The 22,773-nt window shown below is 37.7% G+C and overlaps 1 protein-coding gene across 2 annotated transcripts in view; it reads left to right on the top strand.

Moving 5' to 3' along the window:
• OLA1 (Obg like ATPase 1) overlaps positions 1-22,773 on the top strand; it is a 103,606-nt gene that overhangs the window by 3,127 nt on the left and 77,706 nt on the right. The window contains exon 4 of one of the 2 annotated variants that reach the window (XM_037397312.1): positions 9,042-9,169. The exons of the other annotated variant lie outside the window; for it this stretch is intronic. Coding sequence (XP_037253209.1) covers positions 9,042-9,169 — 128 coding nt within the window. The remainder of the gene's footprint in view (positions 1-9,041; positions 9,170-22,773) is intronic. 2 annotated transcript variants of the gene reach the window in all.

Raw genomic sequence — 22,773 nt, 5'->3', positions numbered from 1 at the left:
AAAGGGGCTTTCAGAAAAGAGACACTTGTAACTTGTGAAACTCAGTTTGCAGTTACTTGCAGAGGTATCTTTAATGAAGTGAGTGTACATAAATCATAGGGCAAATCACCATGCATGCCTGTGCTTTTGTTCAGTGCTTGGGTCTCAGTTTTAGAGCCAGATCACACTCACAATTAAAGATTTATTAGTCGTTGATCAAAAAATCCATTTGCTAACTTAATTTTCAGGTCCAAACACATTGCTTCTGCCTGTAATTCCTGTGCACTTTTTAAATACTGAAAAATGCGTTAATATGGAGTTGTTTGTTTAAGTGGATGGTTATAACGTTATCTTGTTTTTCCTGCTCAAGTGAGTATTAAGCATACTTGTTACTGTATGGATCATAAAACAAAACTCTGCTGAATTTGAGATAGAACTTTCTGGCCGTTGGCTGTGCAGGGATAATGGAATGGTGTGGCTTTTAAGTTTTGTTGACAAATTTGTTCTAAATTGTAGTGTTATTGCTGCTTTTGCCACTTCAATAATCTCTTTTTCTTCTCACTTAGCTATGACTTGCTACTTCTAAATTAATAATTAGTAGTGACAAAGAGATTATTACCTCTCCCCTCATCCTGCCTTTGGCCATCTACCCTCACAAAGAGTGCTAAGATTGTAAATGCCTGGATGTGTGTTCTCTGACTTGCAAACTCTGTCTGTCTCTGGGAAAATAAAAAATGACCCTTAAATATTAATGAAAATAGTATATTTACTGAATCTGTATTCAGTAAATATACTGAATAGGATAATAAGCCAGATAATCAGCTTTCATATGAATAGCCTCTTGAATTTTTAAGAGTATTTGTTACTTAAAATCAATGTCTGTGGGAATTAGTATGTAGTTATAGCTCCTGAGTTCACATATGCTGCTTATATGATTTTAATATTTCAGTATAACAGTAATAAAGCAGTGGTAAATCAGTAGCACAGTCGACTGAGGTAACTCTTCTTGGGCCATTTGCGCTTGTCGGCCTGAGACTGACTCAGGAAAGGAAGGCTATGCTCATGAAGATCTACAACTGAATTGTAATTTCAATTCCTTGATTTCTCTTGTATAGTCTTGATTTTGTTCTTCATCTTTATGTAATATGTTCTGTGTGTTATTTTTCTACTTGTTTGGATTGGTAGATGTAGTCAATCTATGCATGCAGCATGTTTTATAAACAGTGAGTTCTCTTTAAATTAGACTTTTGTCTAGCCTCAAGATCTCAAAATCTTCAATCTAAAGCATTCAGGTTTTTATTTCCCATATATTACACTTGGTCATCACATATCTGCAGTCATTATTGGGAGGGGGGGGGGGGAGGGGAAAAGGGGACTTTGTCTTAACTAAAATAGTCTATGGCAGGCCAAAGTGATCTTGCCTTGATGCCTGCTGTGGGTGGGAAAAGAGTGGGGCTGCTGGGCTGGCAGTTGCTATCTGTCACACTTGGCTGAGATAGTTGCTGCTGCTATGGAGAGGTGGACTTTATTGCTGAAGAATATTGCTAGTGTGAGTTTGCGGCCATTCTGCCGTTGGAGGAAGAGTTAGGCTGTTAAGGTACCATTTGTTGCTTGAAGATCCATTCCTGTCTCCAAAAGAAGAAAGCACCAGCTTGAATGGGACTTGCTAGCCTATGCTGAAAGCTGACTGGTGTTAGTTAATTGGAAATGTAAACGTTTGTAAATGCAAGCACATAGACAACAATTTAGAGACTTTTACATAAAGGCAAATCTGTACTTAATAGATTAAGGTATGCTGCCGTAACATAAAAACTGTGCTTTTTTCTTTCTGCAGATGTATATGACTGTTTACAATAAATTCAGTGATCAGAAGGTGGGCTCCAGGAACTTCCAGTAAAAACTGCTATGTTGCTGCCAAATGAATTAGATGAACAAATTTCCTTGAGCTTTAATGTTACCTATTGCTCTCTTTCTGGTGTGAATGAAATGATGGATATTAAAAAGAGACCTTAATACCTTAAAATAACAAGCATTCAGATTTATTTTTAAGGTATTAATTTATGTTCTGTTACTAACTTATGTGTTTAAACTACTTATTTTAAATCATATATAATGTTCAGTGAAAGCTCGTATTTGTTACATTGTACCAACATATGTAGCTTTTTCAGAAAGGAAAGCCTGTTGTCTTTTTATTTTGTTGTCTTCCTACCCCTGTTCCCCCAACACCAGTACTTTCAGGCAAGGTTTGGCAGACTAGTGATTTAGTTAGTTCCAGTTTAGTAATTGGAAAGAGTATTTTCTTTGGACTGATTCACTTCAGCAGGAACTAGAGCAGAAAGATATTTATTTTTTTTTGTCTTCCCTGATCTGTGAATCTTAAGAAGGTAGCAGAAGATGAGATCTGCTTATTCTAAAATGAAAAAGATATGTTCTTCATCTCAGCAGGTAGCTCCTGCCTTGAAAGTTGGAACTTGCAAGCCAGAAACAGTTGATCTGTTCACTGCAGTTAATATTTTAATGGAACATTTTGTGTTTGGAAGTGATGGGTTTCTTACACAAGAATTGTGTGTGCAGCACATCTGAATAAATGTTAGTAGCTTAATAAAAGCTTTAGTAAAGGTCTTCTCATGCATTTTTTGTTCTAAATTTCATTAAGATGCTGCTTAATCACCTTAAGCCTAGAAATATTTTTTAGTGTATGTTACTGATGTCATTTGGACAAGTGATTTGGGGCATAACTCACAAATATCTGGAAAGCATCTGAGTATATATACCTACCAGACTTAGCTTGTATGGTCCTACCTACTACCACAGGTGTAGTGTACTGTGCCTGACCAGGAGATGTGTCTCAGTGGTGGTATTTGATTCAAGCCTCAAAATGATTTTGAGTGAGGGGGTGGAGGAAACTGCTATTTTCTCTTTTGTGCCCCAGATAATCTCCTCACTGCCATTGTTTGCATTCTTTCTTCTTTACTTTAAACGAAAGTAAAAAAAAATTCAGGCAGAAGCAATGTAAGCCTAAGCTGTGTTTTAACTGTAAATAGTTAAAACTGAAGGACTGTATTGGCTGATAGTAATCAACTTGTGTGAAAACATTAATTAAAAAAGTGATTTTGAAGTCTTATGTTTCTGTTTCCTCCTCTGGCTAAAATCAAATGAGATTACAGGCAGGATTGAGTAAAATGTAAGTAGTTTAGTTGATCCTTTCTCAAGTTATCAGTATTCATTTAATTCCTTGTTTGTTTGCACCTGTAAGTGATTGTGTTGCCTTGCACACATGTTCACAAAACACAATGGTTATTGCAACCACAAATATTTCTATTTAACTTACACCGTTTTATCTATCTTGGGTGGCCTTTTCAGACTTAAATTTTAAAGCAGTCCAGTTATTCCACAGGAGGATATGTCAAGTAACGTAACAGTCTTCAGCTCTAGCACTGTCCAATATGAAACAAAAATTATCTTGAACTTACTGTAGGATGGCATACTCAGATACTTTATAAAGTTATGCAATGAAAATTAGGTAATCATTTGGTGGAAAGTACTATTTAGAAAACAGGTCAACACTGAGACTTTTTGAATGACATCACGTGGGACTTACTCTAGGTTTAAAAAGAGCATTTAGGTAAATGAAAACCACCTGTATTCACTGTATAATTCCACAGTGAAACACAAATAATTTAGCTGGATGTAACTCTGGCATACCAGCATCTGTAAGAGAGTCCATTTTTTTTACAGAAAACAACTCAATTGGTATGTCCTGTTGTTAGTGTGCTCTGTCTTTGGTGTTACTGAGTTTGCTGGCTCTGCAGTTAGTTCTGAGCCTGTGTAAATCAGATTGGCTGTGATGCTTGTTCTAGCATTGCACATGAGTGATTTCCCAGCAGTGAATGAAAGAGCTTAAGTAGTGGTGACTTGAGCCATCTTTTCTGCCAGGTGGGAGAAGGCAAAATTTAATTAGTTGTATTTTGTTGGTGTAGTAACTGAATAGTTTGAGGTAGCTGAATAGTTTGAGAATGCAGGCATTTGATGTGAGGCACCAAGTATGTTTCAGTCCACACTGAATATTTGACCTTTTTCTAATTCACGTTGTTAGCAGATTTTTCAGTTATGGTTCCATGTGCTGTTAGGTTCAAGTCTTGTTCGTCAGCACCATGGATAAAATGCTGTTAGTGAAATTGGTCTTGCCTAGAAATGGCCAGGGTTCATCTGCAGTACTTAGTTCTTCAGAAAGAGATTCCTTTAATTACCTTTTGACGTATTTTGCTTACACTGGTCAAAACTGCTTGCAAGATTGTACTCCCTATTACAGCTTTTGCAGTCAATCTCCTGGAAGAGGGAAGGTCTGTGAACTGGTCTGTTTGGTAATGAGCCAAAAATAGCTGTGAGGACAGACTGAGTGGAACGGCTTTCTAAGAGGTTGTAAAAATATACACGTTCTGCTATTGCTGCTTCTACTTCAGCTCATTTGTGAACTCTTTAACAGATGAGTCCTGTTTAAGTCCTGTGAATTTTCAGGAAGGAAGAAGAGTTTCCCATTTCTAACAGATTTCAAATAACAGCTTTTAAAGACAGAAGAGCCTGTGCTGGAACCAGATGAGTAGCACTTTTGGCTTTACCAGAGAGAAAAGGAGAACTGGACATTTTACCATAATACTGAAGAATCTGGCCTTTTTGGTATGTGGGACCTAGGATCCAGGTAGAATTTAAGTTGGGAGAAATTTCTTGAATTATTCAGGAAATGAATAAAAAGCAAGCATGTTATGAAAATTATCAGCCAGGCTTACGGGAAAATTGCTGCGTTTTTGAATTTAGTTGAAGCTGTCGTGATTTTCCAGGGTCTCCTCGTGGTTGTGAGATTTCAGTAAACTGTAGTAAATGCTGCAGAGAAGTTATTGGGGTATTTTCTTTGGAGAGGAGAGGTTGTGGAAACCTGGAACAATAAAATCTCAGGGAGAGAAACAGCATTCTGGTTATGATTATTTGGTCTCAATCATAAGTCAAAGCTTCAGGTGTATACTACCTGCAAGTTTTCTCAACTAAACAAATACTTGTGGAAACTTGAGAAATGAATGTATATCTCTTCCCCTCAAATTTTTTGGGGAAAAAAATATGCACATCAAATTGCAGATACCACGTATATGGGCATTTTAAAAGAAAAAATGGTAACTGGTTGCATTGTACTGTTCAGTACTGCTGTCCTGAACAAACAGGTCAGGTAAAGAAACTCCTTTTGCCTGTTTAAATAACTGTTTTGGACAGAAGTTTGAAACAAAGTTGGTGAGAAGTAGGCCTCCTCCCCTGCAAAATGCATAACCTGATGGATATATAAATCTCTCATTCCCTGAGTAAATGCCCTAACCACAAAACTGTACTTTCTTTGGCCCAGTAAGTCTTGTGCTCTTTGTTGCACAGCAGCTCATACAGCGAAGGCAGTATGCTAACACAAAACTGCTGTTGCTGTATTTCTAAGTGAAATAAAAAAAATCCTTGCTCAAGGATTATACCTGTGTGTAAAATATAGAAATACTTCTGGATTTGGTAATCTGTTTCATATTATAAATTCCTGTGGCATGCTGTATGGTATGTTGGTGTTGCACTGATTTGTACAAATGATCAGTTGATGCCACCTGTTCCTGATGATCATTTGAGGCTCAGTGACATTATGCTAATGCCGACTAACGAATCTTAAGAAATGGAAATTAATCTGTTTAGAGTAGGAGAAAAAAAAACAACAATCCACTTAAGTCTTCTACATTTCAAAGAACTAAAACACACTCGAGATATATGGTACTTTTCCCCCAGTCTTTGCAGTGTTTTCTGCTTATTTAGTTTCATAACGTTTACTCTGTCCTTCAGAGCATAGGCATGTGTGACTAGTTTGTGCCTTCTGCTTTTCTCTGTATTCAGCTTGCTATGATGAGGTACAGATTTATGCTTAGGAAAGGGGTTGCCAAGAACGGGGATGGTATTATTTTGCTTGGAACGTTAGCTTTGTGGTACCCACGGTGAAGGAGAGAAAACATCCTGGAAACCCAGATACTCATCTTCAAAGGTCTCTTGCTGCATTAGTCAATTGTGAAAGAAATGTGCTGGGGTTTTCTTTCCATTGTCTAGCAAATGAGATTGATTCAGTTGATAGAGTGGTCCATCTGCATATGAAGGCACCTGTCTTGGTTTAATGTAGCATCTTTATAGTGAAAGTGTGAATTCTTCTGATGGCTGGCCAGGAAGTTAATCCTACCAGAGTGGTGAGAGGGGAGCATAGGAGGAGAACATTTCTAACACCACCTTTGTTTTTCTTAAAACACGTTTAAAATGATAATAGAGAAGTGCTTTAACAAGTGGCATTTTTCTACCTTTCTGTTGACTTGGTTATGTGTCAAAAAGCAAGGAATTAGAACAATTCTGATGGGAGATTGCTGCTGTTTCTTCTGAGGTACCTAATAGCTCTGCAATTCTGTCAGACAAAAGGAGTTACTGGGTTAATGTGTTAATAGACTTAATGGTGTCTGTCTTCAGGTGTGCGTTACTCCTGGAAGTGTGTTAAACTTGAGGACTTCCTATTTCCCTTTGAGTTTGTGTACTGGTAGGTAAAAAAAGAAAGTTTGCAAAGAAAACTAGTGGGACAAAAATGTGACAATTTCAAGGTTTGCTTGCTTCAGAGTGTACTTACATTCTTGTTCTTTCTACTGCATTCAACAGCATTGACTTGCAGTACACATCTGTCTTCCCAAGGATGGGCCGTTCTTCTCATGGGCCTAGTGAAGTTTAAAGCTAAAAGTCAATGTAATACGTACCTGAATTTAAGTAACTCATGCTATGTAGTAAATATTTTCTTACGCTTTTTTTTTTTTTAAATTTACCCTTTTGGGTATTCGGTTCTATTCATGCTTGTTTCTAAGTGCATTACTAAGGTATTAATGACATGAAACATATCAAAATTTTAATTTATTACACCTGACAGGTTTAGTGATACTTTGGACTTCACCTTGGTGAAGAAAAAGATTTTGTCTAGGTCTTGTATTGTGAAGTTAGTTTTCGTGAAATAAATAATTTTTCTTGGGAAGTGTTAGAAGAAAGTTGAAAAGAAAACCAGGATAAGATTGTTTGCTTTTAGGTCATCACACTTCCAGAAATACTGATGTTGCATGCTAAGACAGACTTTAATGGCTCATCTCTTCCCAAATTAGAGAGCTCATTTCAAGGGAGGCAGTGCATCAGCTAATACTAAACTGTGTTGTATTACAGTCAAATGGAAACGGGATAGCACAAAAACCCCCCAAAAGTTGTAAACTTGTTTTGCTGTACTTGAGCCTATTGCTCTGAGAAGAGACAGTGATCCATAGATTTCCGTAACTACAGATTTTTTTGTCTGGGCCATAGCTGCCATGCCAGGCATCAGGGTAAGGACAGAAGGGTGGTTTCCTGACGGTAGTGGAGTTTTCTCGTGTTACAGATTTGATGGCAGTCATGCTGTCAAATATTTCAATATTTGAAAAAACAATTTTATTTATCAGCAACATGTCACACCTAATAAAAAAAAAAGCAGCTTAGTTTGGGCTGTGAACAATAAAGACTTCAGAAGTGTAATGCTGTGCAGAGAAGGTTTCTGTATAGAGTTGGCTAGGAGGTCACTGGCTAGGTCATCCCTAGCACTCATTCACACCTATGTGGGTGCCTCCATCTGTGAGCAGCACTGCAGTGGTAGGTCTTTGGAAAAGACATCTTACGGTAGACCACAGAATTTGTATCTTTTAGATTTGAATCTCATGTTGAAGAGCACTCACCATAAAAGAAAGCTTTGCACTGCTTTACAAATTTGCACTGTATGCTCATGCAGATTTCATAGCATAAGTCATACACTTCTCATCATTGTTATTAAAGCTATAGATTTGGTTGTTTTCTATTATACTCACTGTCAGTAAAACAGTGAACTGTTGTGTTAATCTTGGTGTAATGCTAATGAATTATAATGGTGATAATTTGAAGTGTTTAATGGAAATCAAGTAGTGTTCCACTTATTTATGTTGAAACCATCAAACTGGAGATCTTCATGGGTATGGTGTGTGGCTTCTGGTCTGCAAGTGAGGAATTTGCAGCATTTTATCCTGGTTCTGTCTGCCACTGTTTATGATGGTGGTGTCATTTGCATAGACCATGTGAAAGTGCTTTTAGTCAACACCTTACCACAAAGTTTTAGTTTTGGGGTTGATTTTTTCCCTGACTCAGCTGAATTTTGAGAAGTAATTTGGTTTAGAATATACCTGAAAATATTAATGCCCATTAAGTTATTTGCTTATTTTAAAACAATTTGAGAATCTGCAGAGGATAAAAGGCTTGCAGTATATAAATTGCCTTGTGCATTTCCTGTAGCTCTAAAAGCCTTTTTTCCATTCTTTGTAAGCTAATTTGAACTTCATGACTGTTCTGTTGTTGCTACATAAAATGTTCTGTGGACATGTCTGCTAACCTGTTGCTGTTAACTGTGGTGGAAAACACCACAGCTGTTTATATTATAATGCCAGCCTCATCTTCACTTGTTTTCTTATTGCTTTGAAATTGTTTGCATAACCCTGATCGCTGCTAGTTTTAATGACTGCTGTATTAAAAAAATGCCCTTCTAAGAAAGTTGCTTAACTTACTGAACTAAATGGTAACCTTGGAGGTGGGAGATAGCAGAGTATAATGGCCATTTATGTGTCTTATCCTTTTGGTACTATGAAGACTGCTCATTACAGGTGACTGACTTCATGCCTCAGTGTTCCAGGCCCAATTGATTTTTCATATAGTTGTCAGTATGATTCCACACATAAAAAAATAGTTTACTCCATTTTATGTGAATAATGACAGAGAAATTAAAGAATTCTTGTTCTTTTGCATGGGAGGGGAGAATCTTGTCTCTTACACGTTGCTTGTTAAGTAAGTAAGAAAGCTACTGTCATGTGTGACTTTTTTCTAGAAAAAGGAAATGTTGGATTTTCATGTTCTGAACTTATTTCTGTGACAAAAGGTTTGGTTAATAGGCTTCAGTAATTAAACTTTTAACTTTTATATTTCAGCAAAATTCCAGCTTTTCTGAACGTGGTGGATATTGCTGGCCTTGTGAAAGGAGCCCACACTGGCCAAGGCTTAGGAAATTCCTTCTTGTCTCATATTAACGCCTGTGATGGGATCTTTCATCTGATGCGTATGTAAATTTATTTATCTGTTCTCTCTATAGCTTAAGGACAGCATTCTGTACTCTAAGAGCTGTGGAACAAATATCTATTACAATTTTAAACTTCTACTGTTCAGTTCAAAGTCATCAGGTTTTGGGGTTTTGCAGCTAAGAAAATCCCTGTCCTCTGGTTTATAATGAGTACGTATTCATTGGTGTTGCGCTGAAGACTTAAAAAGGAGCTGGGTTTTTGGAAGTTTACAGTAATTGTTTGTTGTTTTCTTTTGCCAGCAGTGCATGGCAGTTGATTTGTTTAGTTTTGTAAAGGAGGAGGAATGGAATGTGATAATAAAAGGCTGAAATGAAAGTAGAAGATGAAAATGTGGAGTTAGTAGTAGACTCTGGGATTCTGTTCCTCACAGGACAAGCCTCACTTCTTTCCTTTTCCTGATTTTTGTTGTCACTTGTATTGAGCCTTGAACATATCCCCCCACCCTGCATCCCTGTGAATTCTGAACATGTCTCAGTTAAACAGAGGGCTTTGATTCTACTGTTTCATCACCTATTACTGCAATACAGAACTGGCCTTCAGAGTCCTATTAACAACACTTACAAACACTTAGAAGCTTGTTGAAAGTGTGTGTTGGCTTGCAGTACATTTTGAGTGTTGAAAAAGGCTTCTGGTCTGAAAAGGTTGAGCTTAATAGTGTTTATGCAGATTTAAGGGAACTGGATGCCTTTGTTGGTGTCTTTTGGTTGGTCATTATTATACAGTGAGTGATGAAACAATAGAACAAAATAAATGTATTTTATGTGGTCATCATTGGATCAGCAAAATCCTTTTTGTGGATAAGGTGTTTCTAAAACAAAACCCAAAGGCATGGAGTAGTACTATCTTACAGTACTGATTTAGATGCTTAGAACCCTTGTTGCCATTAGCTTGTTTTTTGAAGCATACTTATACAGAGCAGTGAACTGATGTGCCTCTACAGTCTGCATGCTTAGCAAGTTTGTTACCTCAGTCAAATGCAACTTATTATGCATCAAGAATGCCTAGACGCTGATATGGTGCAGAGTGCTGGTATTATGTTTTCAATCGAGAGAGAGAGACTTTGTGGGGAAAGGTATTATGTTCTTAGGCTTATGTGTTGAAAAACAGGACATGCTTTTGGGAGCATTGGCCTTTTTTAAATGTTTTCTAGTACCAGGAAGCCATCTATAACTGTGCATGTGTTGAGCTTTGCTGCTTCTCTGGCCTTATTTGTGTTTTGTATCTAGTATTCTATCCACTATTTTCTGTTAAAGTCACTTGATGCATACTTTCAGTAGAATAGAAAACTGTGGGCTGTTGTTAGTAGTATTTAAAACTAAGACATTTTGAAAAGGTGAGGCCAGATCCTTCCTGGGTATAGTGAAGCAAGTCTTTTAAAGTTGTGCATCGTCTTAGGAGCTAGTTCAATATGTGAAGGCAGTACTAATATATATATACTAATATACTAGTATATTTTAAATATTTGTAGCTACCCAAGAACCATTGCTACAGTATCCCTAGAAAAAAGCGGGGATCAGTTTTCCCAAATCCATTGGTATCCTGTGATTATAATAACTGTATTGCCTGGAGTGAATTGAGAGCATATGATAAACTTTTTATTGGTCTGTTTTGATACTTGTATCATAAATGCTTGTGAAGGAACAGATTGATATAATAGTCAGTTAAGAAGATGCTTTTTAATCTGTATGTTTAATAATCCTAAGCATTTGTTTGAGGTGGCTGTTAACCATGTTAACACCATGTGTATTTTTCTTTGGGGACTGATAGAGAAATGAGGCTATTATTGTGGGTGTGTAAACTATTTGGATACTTACTTTGTATTAACATCTATTTCTTCTGTTCTGGTCTTGCATTTACTTGTTATATGTTTCGGTTTCTTTCGAGGATTCTGAAATGTAATGATTGTGAAATGGTTGTTGCTGTTTTTCTCTGGGAGCAAAATTATAATGGAATCATTTAAAAATAGGTTTTAAAAAGAAAAAAGTTATTAAGCCTGCCTCTTATGCTGCTTTTGCTAGATGTTTTATCTAGAACGCAAACTAGTGATGAACTGAGGTAGAAATTCTGTGTGTTGATAGCCCAATAAACACAAAGATCTTTAAAAATATTACTTAGGGATAATAATAAAAAGCTAATGAAAAATTTTGTGGTTGAGAGATGTAAAAGTACTCTTCCCCACCCCTCCCCATGAAGTGCATATTAGTTCTACTTTCCCCACGGTACTATAAAAATGAAGATCTGGCACTAAAAGCTAGTAATAGCCCTCTAGTAAATTTAAAAAAAACAAAAAAAAATCTGTTGGTTACTATAATATATATATACAGCAGAAACTATAACTCACTGAAGTTTTCAAAATAACATTCCAACTTACATTATTAAAATGTATAAACCTTTTTGATATGCTGTGATGTCTGATATGCTGTAATGTCTTTACAACTACCCACCTGTCAAAATTATTTCCAATCTAAAAATCCCTTTTTCAGAGTCTGTGGCATACCTGGAGTTTGCACTATTTCTATCATATTATATAAACTACTGAAACTGTTTTTGTAAATCCTTAAACTTTCCAGATCCTGGGAGTATGAAGCTTCTTTGTTGCCCTTTATCAGGATTTAGTCCAAGTTCTTAATAGACTGTGTGTCTTTAGGAGCCAGTGCCCCGAGACAGTCTGTTGGTTTTCAGCCTGGCGGGTAGGCACTGAATCTCTGCAGCTGTGTAGAAGCTGACATAAAAGGAACCCAGACAGGTTGCTGCTATTAAAGGGGAATAGGCAGTGGGCTGGAAGGTGAGGCTTTGTATGCCAGCGAGCTGGAAAGGAGGTGTTGCTGAAGATGAAGAGAAGATGAGAATGATAAAATCTTCTTAAGAAGAGATGCACTAGGAAGTGATCCAGGGACCACGCTTTTTCAAAGCATGAAAAATTCAGTGTTTGTTTTGACTAAGATTTTGAGTTGCTCTGGAACAAATGTTCACCTTTGAGCACTGAAACTGTTGCCCCCTGTCTTTATCCTGTTGTAGTAATGCACTACTGCTGCCCATGTTAATGGCAATCATGTGAAGCGGAGCCCTTCAGAGAATTGGTCTTTTCTTATTCCTTGATGCCAGGCAGAAGGTCACTGTGTGGTTTGTGCTGTAGACTTCAAGGTCTGCGTGCCTGAGTATACTGAAGAAAGGCTTGTTAGGCTTTGGCTTAGCTTGGTTCTGTTGGTATTTTTGTAAAAAGTAGTTCGACATAACTCGCTCGAGTTGTGTTAAGGTAAGGATAGGCAAGGAAGTGGCTAGCTAGGAATGGGGAGCTTTTGTTGAGGACTGTGAGCCAAACTTTGGGAATCTCACTGAAGGTATTTTATAGTCCTAGGCTAAAGGTTTTGATCCTGTTTTCTTTATTCATTGAGAAAGTGTTGAACTGTGTCTTCATTAGGACAAAAGGTTTATTTGTGTGTGGTTTTTTTTAGCTGCCATAACAGAACTCACTGTTGTTACCTCTTTGTGTTATGAAGTGCTTTTTGAAGAAGGTTGTTGCCTGTTGGTTTATCCACCTGTTGTTGGTTGAATTTGGCTGGATGCCAGGTGTCCAGCAAGCTGCTCCATTATCCCTCAGCAGAATGGGGGGAGAAAAGAAGATTTTAAAAAACCTTATGGGTCAAGATAAAGACAGTTTAATGAAGCAATGGCAAAAGTTGTACACAGAGCAGTGAAGGAAAACAAAAGATGTTATTCTCTACTTGCCATCAGTAAGTGATGTTTGGCCATTTCCTGGGAAGCAGGGCTTCAGTACTTGTAGCAGTTGCTCCAGAAGACAAATGTCATAATAACAAATGTCCCTCCTTCCTCTTCCTTAGCTTTTATATCTCAGCAAATGTCATACGGTATGGAATAGCCCTTTGGTCAGTTTGGGTCAGCTGTCCTGGCTATGTCCCCTCCCAGGATCCTGCCCACCTCCAGCCTACTGGTGATGGTGATATGGGGAAAGGTTGGAGAGACAGCTTTGATGCTGTTGGAGCACTGCTCAGCAGGAGCCAAAACACTGGTGTGTTATCACCATCTTTCTAGCTACCAGTAGAAAGCACAGCACTGTGAGGGCTGCTATAGGGCTCGTAGACCCAGTACACCACCATAGGGCACATCGATGAGCTGCAGCTGTAGTACACTCGAAGTAATTACATTTCTGTTGGGACTGTGGAAGCTCTGTGTGGTGTTTACTTACACTGTTTCTTGCATGGCATAAAGCTGAAGAGGAATGAGATATATTTCTGCCTGGCTAATTCTCTACTTACCTTACTTTATTTAAAAAAGGGAAGTTCCCACCCCCACCTTGAAATGCTTATGGATTTTCAGCTTTCAAGTTTCCATATCCTAGATAAACTGTTACTTTCCTTGGGAGACGCAATGTTCATTAAACCAATGAAAAAACTGTTTTTATGTCCAAGGTGTATTTGAATATATGTAAAGAAACAGAAATATGTGGTAACAGCACATGGTAGGGTAATAGGACAAATAAAAAGAGATGTAAGGTTGTGTTGAGCACCACTGTATTTTTGTACATGTTTAGTAACAGTATGAAGTAGATTCTCTTGGCTCAGCAAACAAGGTGAATAAGTTTTCCTGTACAGAATAGAGCAATACCTTCTTGGGTTTTGATACTGCCTATAGATTTTTTTCTGTTAAAGTGCACAAACTGAAAATGAATTACTGATACCTATAATAAACCATTTGATGTTAATACACTTTAAAAAAAAATTTGGCAGAGTGAGTGGGGAATTTAATTTTAAAACTATTTTCTACCCTGGATAGCGGCATCTACGCCATTAGTACCATAGTAACCTGACACATGCTTGTTCATCTTCTGAGTTTCACTGTTCAATTTGAAACATTTCTGACCTTTCTATTTTCCATGTTTCAGGTGTATTAGGGTTTTAACTAAGGCAGCAAAGTTTTCCTGGTGGCAGAAGGCAGGCTGTTTGAAGATTGCAATAGTGTTTCTTCTCATGTTGCAGGGCTTTAACTACCTTTCAACTTTTCAGTCACAAGCACTTGTTGAAAATTACTTTCTTTGTATGGTGGACTAAAAATGGCAACCTTGTTCCAAGTGTAAACTTACAGATTACTCCTAAATAATGCTTGGGTGAAGAAAATGCTAGATGTCAATTTTTAGTCCCTGCTACAGCTCTGTTGTGTTCTTGAATGTACTGGATGTTAAAACAGCCAGAGCTCTTCATGTTTTTGAGTTTTTCCCACTGATATCCTGCAGTCCTAGTTTTCCAGAGAATATGTTGCACATTTTTCTATTATTTTTAGTTTCTTTAATGAAATCTAGTCTTTCTTTTCAGAGTTACAGAAATTGAAAGGAAATTTGTCTGTAAAAGTACTTTGCTATCAGATGCGCCTTTTTAATTGAAAAAACTTAGGGTTCAATGCCCAATGTTTGAAATAGGGCAGGCAACATTGGCTTTTGTGGAAGACCTTGAGGGCTCACCTGCATGCCATCACCTGGTCTTCCAGTCCTGCAGAGGAATGGGTGAGCCACCTGCGGTGACATGGTGCTAGGGTAGTACGGGCAGGTAGGGTGGGGTGCTCCTGCTTTGGTCCTCTGCCTGGAAGTGCTCTGACTCCACAGCACAGGAGCTTTAGCTGCCTTTCAGGGGCAGGATGGGGAGTTTGGTAACTGATAATCTGTGTAATATCATTCTTTGTGACAGGAGTGAAAGAACCATGAAGCTAGGTAAACATCCCCTGCGGTCCTATAGAAGTGACTGGTGTGACCAATGTGAATTGGTTCCTAAAAAGCTTTGATTGCTTTTAATCCACTTTTATGTCTTGTTACAACTGGAGAAGTTTAGTACACCCACTGGTTCTGCCTGGTTTTAGGTAACTTCTAAACCACTTTGCCATCATTTAAAAATTGGTTAGAGGTGAATCACGTGACCTGAGTGTAAGTATTTTTGAGATAAGCAGTAGTCAAAACTGAGTTTGACAATATTTGTACCGATTTTTGTGCTCAGCATTTACAACCAAGTTTACTCAGCTTTATTTTTTATCATCATGAGGTTTTATTGGGAACTCACAGTAATACTGCCAGTGTTTTGATTTGCTTGTAAAAATCGAAGTGGTGATAACAGAGTTATTTAATTGAATAAGATGTATCCTCTGTTCTGACTTCATTTTTTGACTTTCTATGAAAATGTGTGTATCTTCTGTATAAAGATGCAAATCATTCTGTACCTTTTATATACTTGAGACATGATGCATTCCCCCCGCCCCCGTGCTGTGTTCTTTAAGAAATCATACCTGCTGATTGCTGCTGTTGGAAGTTGATGCTACAGGGAGGAGGCATATGATGATATCACTTAGCCACACTCCACTAACATTTCGGTGGACAAAGTATGGGTCACATCTGATTCCTTCAGTGTTTTTATGCTGTGTATTGGGCATCATAGTGGCTCTGTTTATGCAATTGTAGCTTGGCTGTGTCACTTCTAATATCTGAAGCTGATTTTTCATCTTTATAATGTGTCAAAATTCATCTTGAAATGATGAAAATGTAGCTGTCTTACAAAATTGTCTTCAACATATTTTGGTTCAGTCTTTTGAAGATGCTTTGGTTTTGTTTTATGCTAGTAAACGTAAGTGCTACCTGTTAAAGTTAGGATTCCTTGTTTATAAATACAAACCTTCCACTGCTAAGCTACCAAAGTTTAAAAGTATTTGCATATATTAAACTTGCTAGTGTTACACAATGAAGATGTATTTCTGTATGCTGTTGAGTAGATAATAGTTCTTGTTGAGGTTTTATCTTCCTTATTTGTTGTTAGAGTAATTAAATTGATATTTAATAAAATACTGGGAATAGTTCACAGTGAAGCTAAACTTTAAGTTAGTTTTCAGTGACTTTTCTGTGTTAAAACCAGAAATTGTGAAAACTTTCAAACTGTGGCAGTTGCGTCTGTGTGACACATTTAATTGTATTAACCTAATGCTTGGGTCTTTTTGACTTTTTAGTGGTTGTTTTTGGGTTTTTTTTGTTTGTGTGGGTGTGGGTTGTTTTTTTTTTTTTTGGTAAAATACTGCAAAGTGTTTTGATTTTGGGAAAAGACCTTGCATAGGAGATTGGGGTTTTTTTGATTGCAAAGTTGTGCAAATAGTATTCCTCTATCCCTTTTAGCACAATTGTCACCAAAACTGAAATAATTTTTTAGCAAGACTATTTTTTGCATTGTATATTGCAATTTCAGAATATCGGGTCTCAAAAAAACCCCAAACCCAGTGGTAATTAATCTTAGGCCACATGTTATCTGTCTTTGAATTGTTCCTCTCATCATTCAGATACTAAGCCTACCACCTTGAAAGGGAAGGGAGACTAACAAAGATATTCCTGAAGCTGCATACAGATTTGCGTATCATTACTTTTTCATCATATAAAAATAAAATGTTTTTGTTTCAGGAGAGGATTTTTCAGAGGCTGTTTAGCTTTATTTTACTTCAAACCTTTTATTTGTGTAGATGATGAGATGATGGTACAGAGGAATTCTGTATGTACATGTCTTCCTTCCCCTTTTAAATAATGTGAAACAGCCAAAAAGCATGTTTGAATAAAGCTTTTTTTTGTCACAGAAGTCAGTTTGAGACAAAAAACACTGAATGCCTCCCCTGCTGCCCCCCCCTCAAAAAAACCCATCCAAAACAAAACCCAACCCCCCCAAAACAACAAAAACCCAACCAAAACCAAGAAACAACCATAAATCCAGAATAACACAAAGTGCCCAATAAAAAAGACTGGAAGAAGCAATGACTCGTGGAAGACTGGTTTTTCAACAAGTACTGCCTTGACAAAAGATTTGTTGCAGGGAAACACATGCAGTTGTCAGTGTCATATACTGGCCTTGAGCCATTTTGGAGAGCTAGTGCTGCTGGATTTTTCTCTGTGGATCCAAGCATGGAAGCACAGCAGTCTTTTTGCTCAGAAAGAGTGATGGTAAAGAGAAGAAACTTTTCATACAGACATCTGCTCAGAGAAGACTTTCCTGAGAAATAACCATGTAGGATTGGTATAGGTGTTTGTGCAACATCCAGCAATGGAGACAGTGGATGTAAGTGAAATCGGGAGTAAACTAGGGGTGAGACCAGCATCCCGTTGTCTGGTACAATGGCTGTTACCTTACTCATGTGTGTACTGTTCAATACCATGATACAGCAAGAGGCTCTAGGATGAAGGCTGATGCTGTAAAGCAGTTGTCTGTTGATGTAGTCTACTTTGTAGAAGTATCTTGAGCAGAAAAGAACCTTGTGTGTGTTTTGGATAGTAGTACATTATTGACCAAAATGTTGGCAGTGAACATAAAAGACTAGGGTGAGATTCTTGTGATCTTCTGACATGCAGCTTCAACTAGTGCTACCACTAAACCTAAACCTGTAAGGGAGACGTTTTGTACACAGATGTCCTGTTCAATAGGTCAGCCCCAGTGCAGGATCAGTTAGCTTAATTTGGCCAGCTGTGGAAAACTTAACTACTCAGATTTTTCACTTAGGCAGATAAGATGAATACAGGAAGGACAATGACCTCCTAAACTATTGCAGAAGAATTTTGCAAGACCTGTTACTGTTCTTACTTGAGCATAATATTAGTGTCTCTGAGATCAGGAAGTCACGTTGTAGTCACCCTCATCTCCTGTTTTATTGCCGGTGTTTCTTTCCTTTTGATGTGCATATATGAACAAAACACACGGGTTTGTACCTCAAAACTGTTCGCAGTAAGCTGCTTGCAGCTTTGTCTCCCTCCCACAGAGGAGCAAATTTGTTTTCCTGGGTATGTGGGTGCAGATTGTGCAAAGGTGCTGCAAAATTGTCAGCACTCTAGTGAGTTAGCCTGTGTCTTTATTGAACAGTAAATTACATCGCCAGGCTGAGTGAAAGTGATACCTGAGCTTTAATCCATATTACTCTAAGGCCAGGTAACTACAGTTTAAAGCACAAATAAACTCAGATAAGGGTTTAAATAGGCTTTATTCTTCAGCTTGTCTCAAGTAATTGTTATTCTGAGAGCTGAATAAATCTTCCCAAATATATGGGTATGAGGAGCAAAAATTCATGTGTTGTGGAATGGTATTGTTTTAATCCCTGATAATTAAATAGATGTGTCTCAAGGATATACTTCTTCAGAAAGAGTAGATGAGAGCTGTGATGTTCAAAAGTTTTTGTTACTAATCAGAAACTCCGAAGTATTTTTTACATTGAGGTTGCCTCTTGATGTCACAAGTCAAATTTTGACTGTACAGTTAGCGAGGAGGTTTCTTTTCAGTCTCAAATGTAAATCCTGTAATTTTATTTAGTTAGTTACTTAGGCTCATTGAGAAGGAAGATTATTGTTCTTGCATTCTACTGTAGCCTTTATTGTAGTTTGATAATGCTAGAATTGTCTTATGCTAATTGAAGTTACAATGGATTTTGGAGCCCACTTTGTCATTCGTCTTTAGCCTAATATCCTGTGCCTCTCCATGTTCAATTTCTTTTTCTTATCAGAAGAGATGAAAACATAAAAATTTCTTGTCTAAAGGCCACCGCCCTTGCTAGAGTAGCAGCATCTAATGCCATTCTATTTATAGATGGAACTTGTTAAGTTTCCTCAGCAGGGACTTAAAGCTATGACCTCGTAGGCCAGAAACAGGAGAGCTACCTACTGAGCTACAAGGGCAATCTCTCAATTCTAAAGAATACATAGAAAATTTCTAATATACTGTACTGTGAGTCATAAAGTACTTGACCAGTAAACCCCCTTCCCCTGAGAATAAAGACCAGGCAGGTTATCTTTACTGAGTCGTTGCTATTATTTGACCTACAACTACTTTTATTATAGTTCTGTGTGTCATATGGCAGTGTATAATTGCTATTTAGGCAATACAGATGAGACTTAAAGTTTTTCTCTGTGATACTTTAAAGAAATTTTCAGTATGTGATAGTGTTAGAGGGTGTTCAGGTGACAGTTTTTTAAACTTGTTTACCTGTTTGAGTGGGTGTCTTTACTCATGGTGTAGAGTATCCTGGCTTTAAGACAGGGGTAGTTTAATGCCTTGTAAGTAATTTCTTCTTTATGTGCCATGGACTTTCTTGAAAGCTTGAAGGGAAATATACTGCAGTTCGGGTTGCTTGTTTTTGTGTTTTTTTTGTCCTGGTGGTAACATGAAATATGAAAGCATCTTTCACTTTGGTTGGAGGAAGGCTGCAGCAGAAAAGGTAAAATCAACAATTTGGGAACAGAAGAAAGTGGCTGACTTTGTTGGCATCACTTTAATTAGCTGTAGTATGTGCATCAGAAAGGTGAGTGGTCTGTAAACTGAGACTATTATAGCTTCCCTTTTAGAAAGTTGCTTCCTCAAAAGAGGGAGCTAGGTTTTTTGGATGTGGGTGTTTTTTTTTTTTAATGCAGAGTTTTCATTAAAACTTTGAAATAGGCTCATAGAAGCACTTCTCTGTTTCCTAATTTATACATAAATGGCTATACTACCTAAACCAGCTGAGGGCATAGACTTGTGTTGGGTTTGGAAACAGCAGTAGGAGTTAACTGTTGTGTCTCAGGGGCTCTTGATTGCTGTCCCTCATTGCTCCAGAGTCGAGTATGGCAGGCGAGCATGCAAGTGTGTCAATATCACATGAGCAGATGTAATTATATCTGAGGTTGATGTGAAATAAAGTGACTTCATATTAAAATAGACAAGGAGCAGTTGCAAAAATGATTGTGATGTGTCATCTGTGGGAGTGGTGGTCACCAGATGAGGGGAACCAACACTTTGGTTTCTGCTAGAGGTACAAGTAGTACAAGTGCCTTGAGGCAAGAGACCAAGTTGCACTGAGGCTATTTCTCTTCCTCTCTTTAAACGGGAACTAAAGTCTTAAGATTTAAATAAAAAACCTGGAATGACAGTAATCTAGTTGAAGAAAGGATAAAATATGTTTGAAGCACTCATGAAAAGGAGCAGTGGTGAGCACTGTGAGCGCCCTTTTGTGCTGGCTTTATTTTATTAAAAATAACTTTGCCATGTCATGGGCTTGTGTTCAGTTCATACAATGGGTGCACATCATTTGGTCTATGTTCATTACATTTACGTTTACTATAAACTTTATGCTTGCAAGTTATTTTGAATATACCTTAGGCTCTGCTAGGTCTTCTGGCCCTCAAAATGTATGAATTAAATTCACCCTATTCATCTGGATTTCTTGTATTGATATTCCCATGATGTACGTATATGATACAGCTATGTACTGAACAGGGGAGTAAATAATGCAAATGAAGACCAGGAGGAAGCTGGCTTTGTGTTTCTTATTTTGACTATAACTTACTTATCCTGGACAAACTAAACAAGGCTCCTAGCTTACGTGAGGTATGTAATTGTAAGACTTACAAAACACGGGATTATATTTTGTTTGTCAGGGAAATCTGTCTGAGATCCTTGGAGTGTCAGAGTGCTTCCTTTTTTTTGCCCATAGTCCCACAGGTGCTTAGAAGTTGCTGGCAGCAGTTACTGCATGTTAAAAAGCTAAGAGTGTATCTACCTGTAGCAAAGGAACTGCTTTAGGAGTCACACCCAAGCAAAAGCTCTGTTCAGTAATCCAGTTCAGATGCAACCTTTTTCAATCTAGACTATTTAGTAAACTGACAGAAAAATCTTTGGTTCAGTTTTCTTTCAGAATTGCTATTTATTGGAGCAGTCCTGGTTTCCACAATGACAAAAACACCACTTCTAGAACTATAGGTGCCTGTCCCTTCCCAGGTCATACTTGGTGCCTAACTTGTACGCTGGATAAGTATGTCTTTTGGTAGCTGAAGCAGCCTTGTACTCCAACACCTTTTGTCATCTGTATGCTGCCACTTTCTCCTGTGCTGTTGGAACTGATTGTGGAACCATGTAGTAAAAGGGCTTTTGGTTTTTAAAAATAACCATATTCTTCTTGCTGGGTTATTTTAAAAATAGGTCATTTATTTAATCAGATTTAAGATATAATCCAGCAAACAGTTGTGCTGTTGTAGCTGAGGGAGTGTTAAGCTGATAGGGTAAGCTGAAAAATGTTTTTAAAAAAAAAAAATGGTAAAAAGGCAGCCATAGGAAATACATAATGCAGATTGCATCCTGTGTTTTAATTTGCTTTTTGTCTTCCAAGTTTGCAAGGCTTAAGAGATGTTTTCTTTTAAATTTTGCATGTTGTCCACTGGAGTCTGAGGAAAACTGACTTTTTGGTGGCTGTTACATATGCTGGACATGTAAGTGAGAGCCAGGGTTTGGTTGCAGATGTGTCATGCTGCTGTTGTAATGATAAGGAATTGATGTGGAAATCTGTTGATTTCTTTTGGTGAGCCTTCAACAAAGACAGACGGTATTTTTCCAGTATACTTTCCAAAACTTCTCTCCGATCCTGATCAAGCCCAGCTTCACACTGGTTAAAGGATGAAGTTTTACTTTTATTTACAGGTTATCAACAGCTTCTCAGCAGAAATTCTGATGGTCTTGAGTTTTTTTTAATGATTGGAGGTTGTCGGTCTTGCATTTGCTACTCTCAGGTTTCTCCCAGCTATTTTTTAGTGTATTTCAGGATGTATTTTCATCCCGAAATCTTGTGTGGAAGAATTAGCATTGGGCTGGATTTAAGTGCTGGATGTTTATGTCAGCAGTAGTTACTAGAGATGCTTTGAAAGCTGTTGTTTTAATATTGATGCCAAGAGGTCTCTAGCCTCAAGTGACATCTTGAAGGCTCGATGCCTGGAGGCAATTAACAAAATGCATTAATTTCCAACCTAACCATTTGTTCTTGTGGAATACCTCAGAAATGCTACTTTCAGTTTTTGTTTTGAGTGTTGCTGTTAAAGTGTGGCTTCATCTGTTGTTGGATACAACAGCAAGAAGATTCTTCAGAACCTCAGTGTTTATACTTAGATGCCAAATTAATTTTCTGAGTATTCAAGTATTGCATGATTAATTTTTTCTGTTAAAGTTAGTTTAAAAGGCTTTCTTTATAAAATCAAACAACACACCTTCCTTCCTTCCTCCTTTCTACCTTCTTCCTTCTGTCCCCCTCCTCCACCCTGTCATACAGGTTTTTCTCCCAATAATGATGATGGCAGATAAGCTTCCATACCTTGAGCTCACTTTACTAGTTAAACTTTTAAAATATGCCTGAGCCTAGGTTTGCATTTCAGTACTTACTGAGATAGCTGTTACTGAGATAACAGTTTCTTGAGGCTTATTGAATATTTTTATGCACCAAGCTTTGGTAATTTGATGTGAAAATTGATGTCTCAAAACTAAATAGCAGTAGGAATGGGAAGTCAAGTGTGTGAAAGAGTTGCAAAAGGGAGGAAATGTATAGCTACGAGAATGTAGGCTACCTGAGAGGGATTGCTTGCTTTTAGAGAAAATATGGAAAGAAGCAGAGGGAATCGGAAAGATAGGGAGCCCAAGACTCAGGGCTGAGCTGCTCTGCACTGCTCTGATGTGTCATAAAGCAGAAAGATTAATGCAGTGAACATCACCATAAAAATTGTGTGCATGTGTGTATATATATATGTGTAGCATACAGGACAAAAATATTGATGTGT

Source organism: Falco rusticolus, chromosome 8, assembly GCF_015220075.1.
Source record: "Falco rusticolus isolate bFalRus1 chromosome 8, bFalRus1.pri, whole genome shotgun sequence".
In the NCBI taxonomy this organism is placed as follows: Eukaryota; Metazoa; Chordata; class Aves; order Falconiformes; family Falconidae; genus Falco; species Falco rusticolus.
The sequence above is the reverse complement of the archived record's forward strand: the minus strand, read 5'-3'. Positions and strand labels throughout refer to the sequence as shown.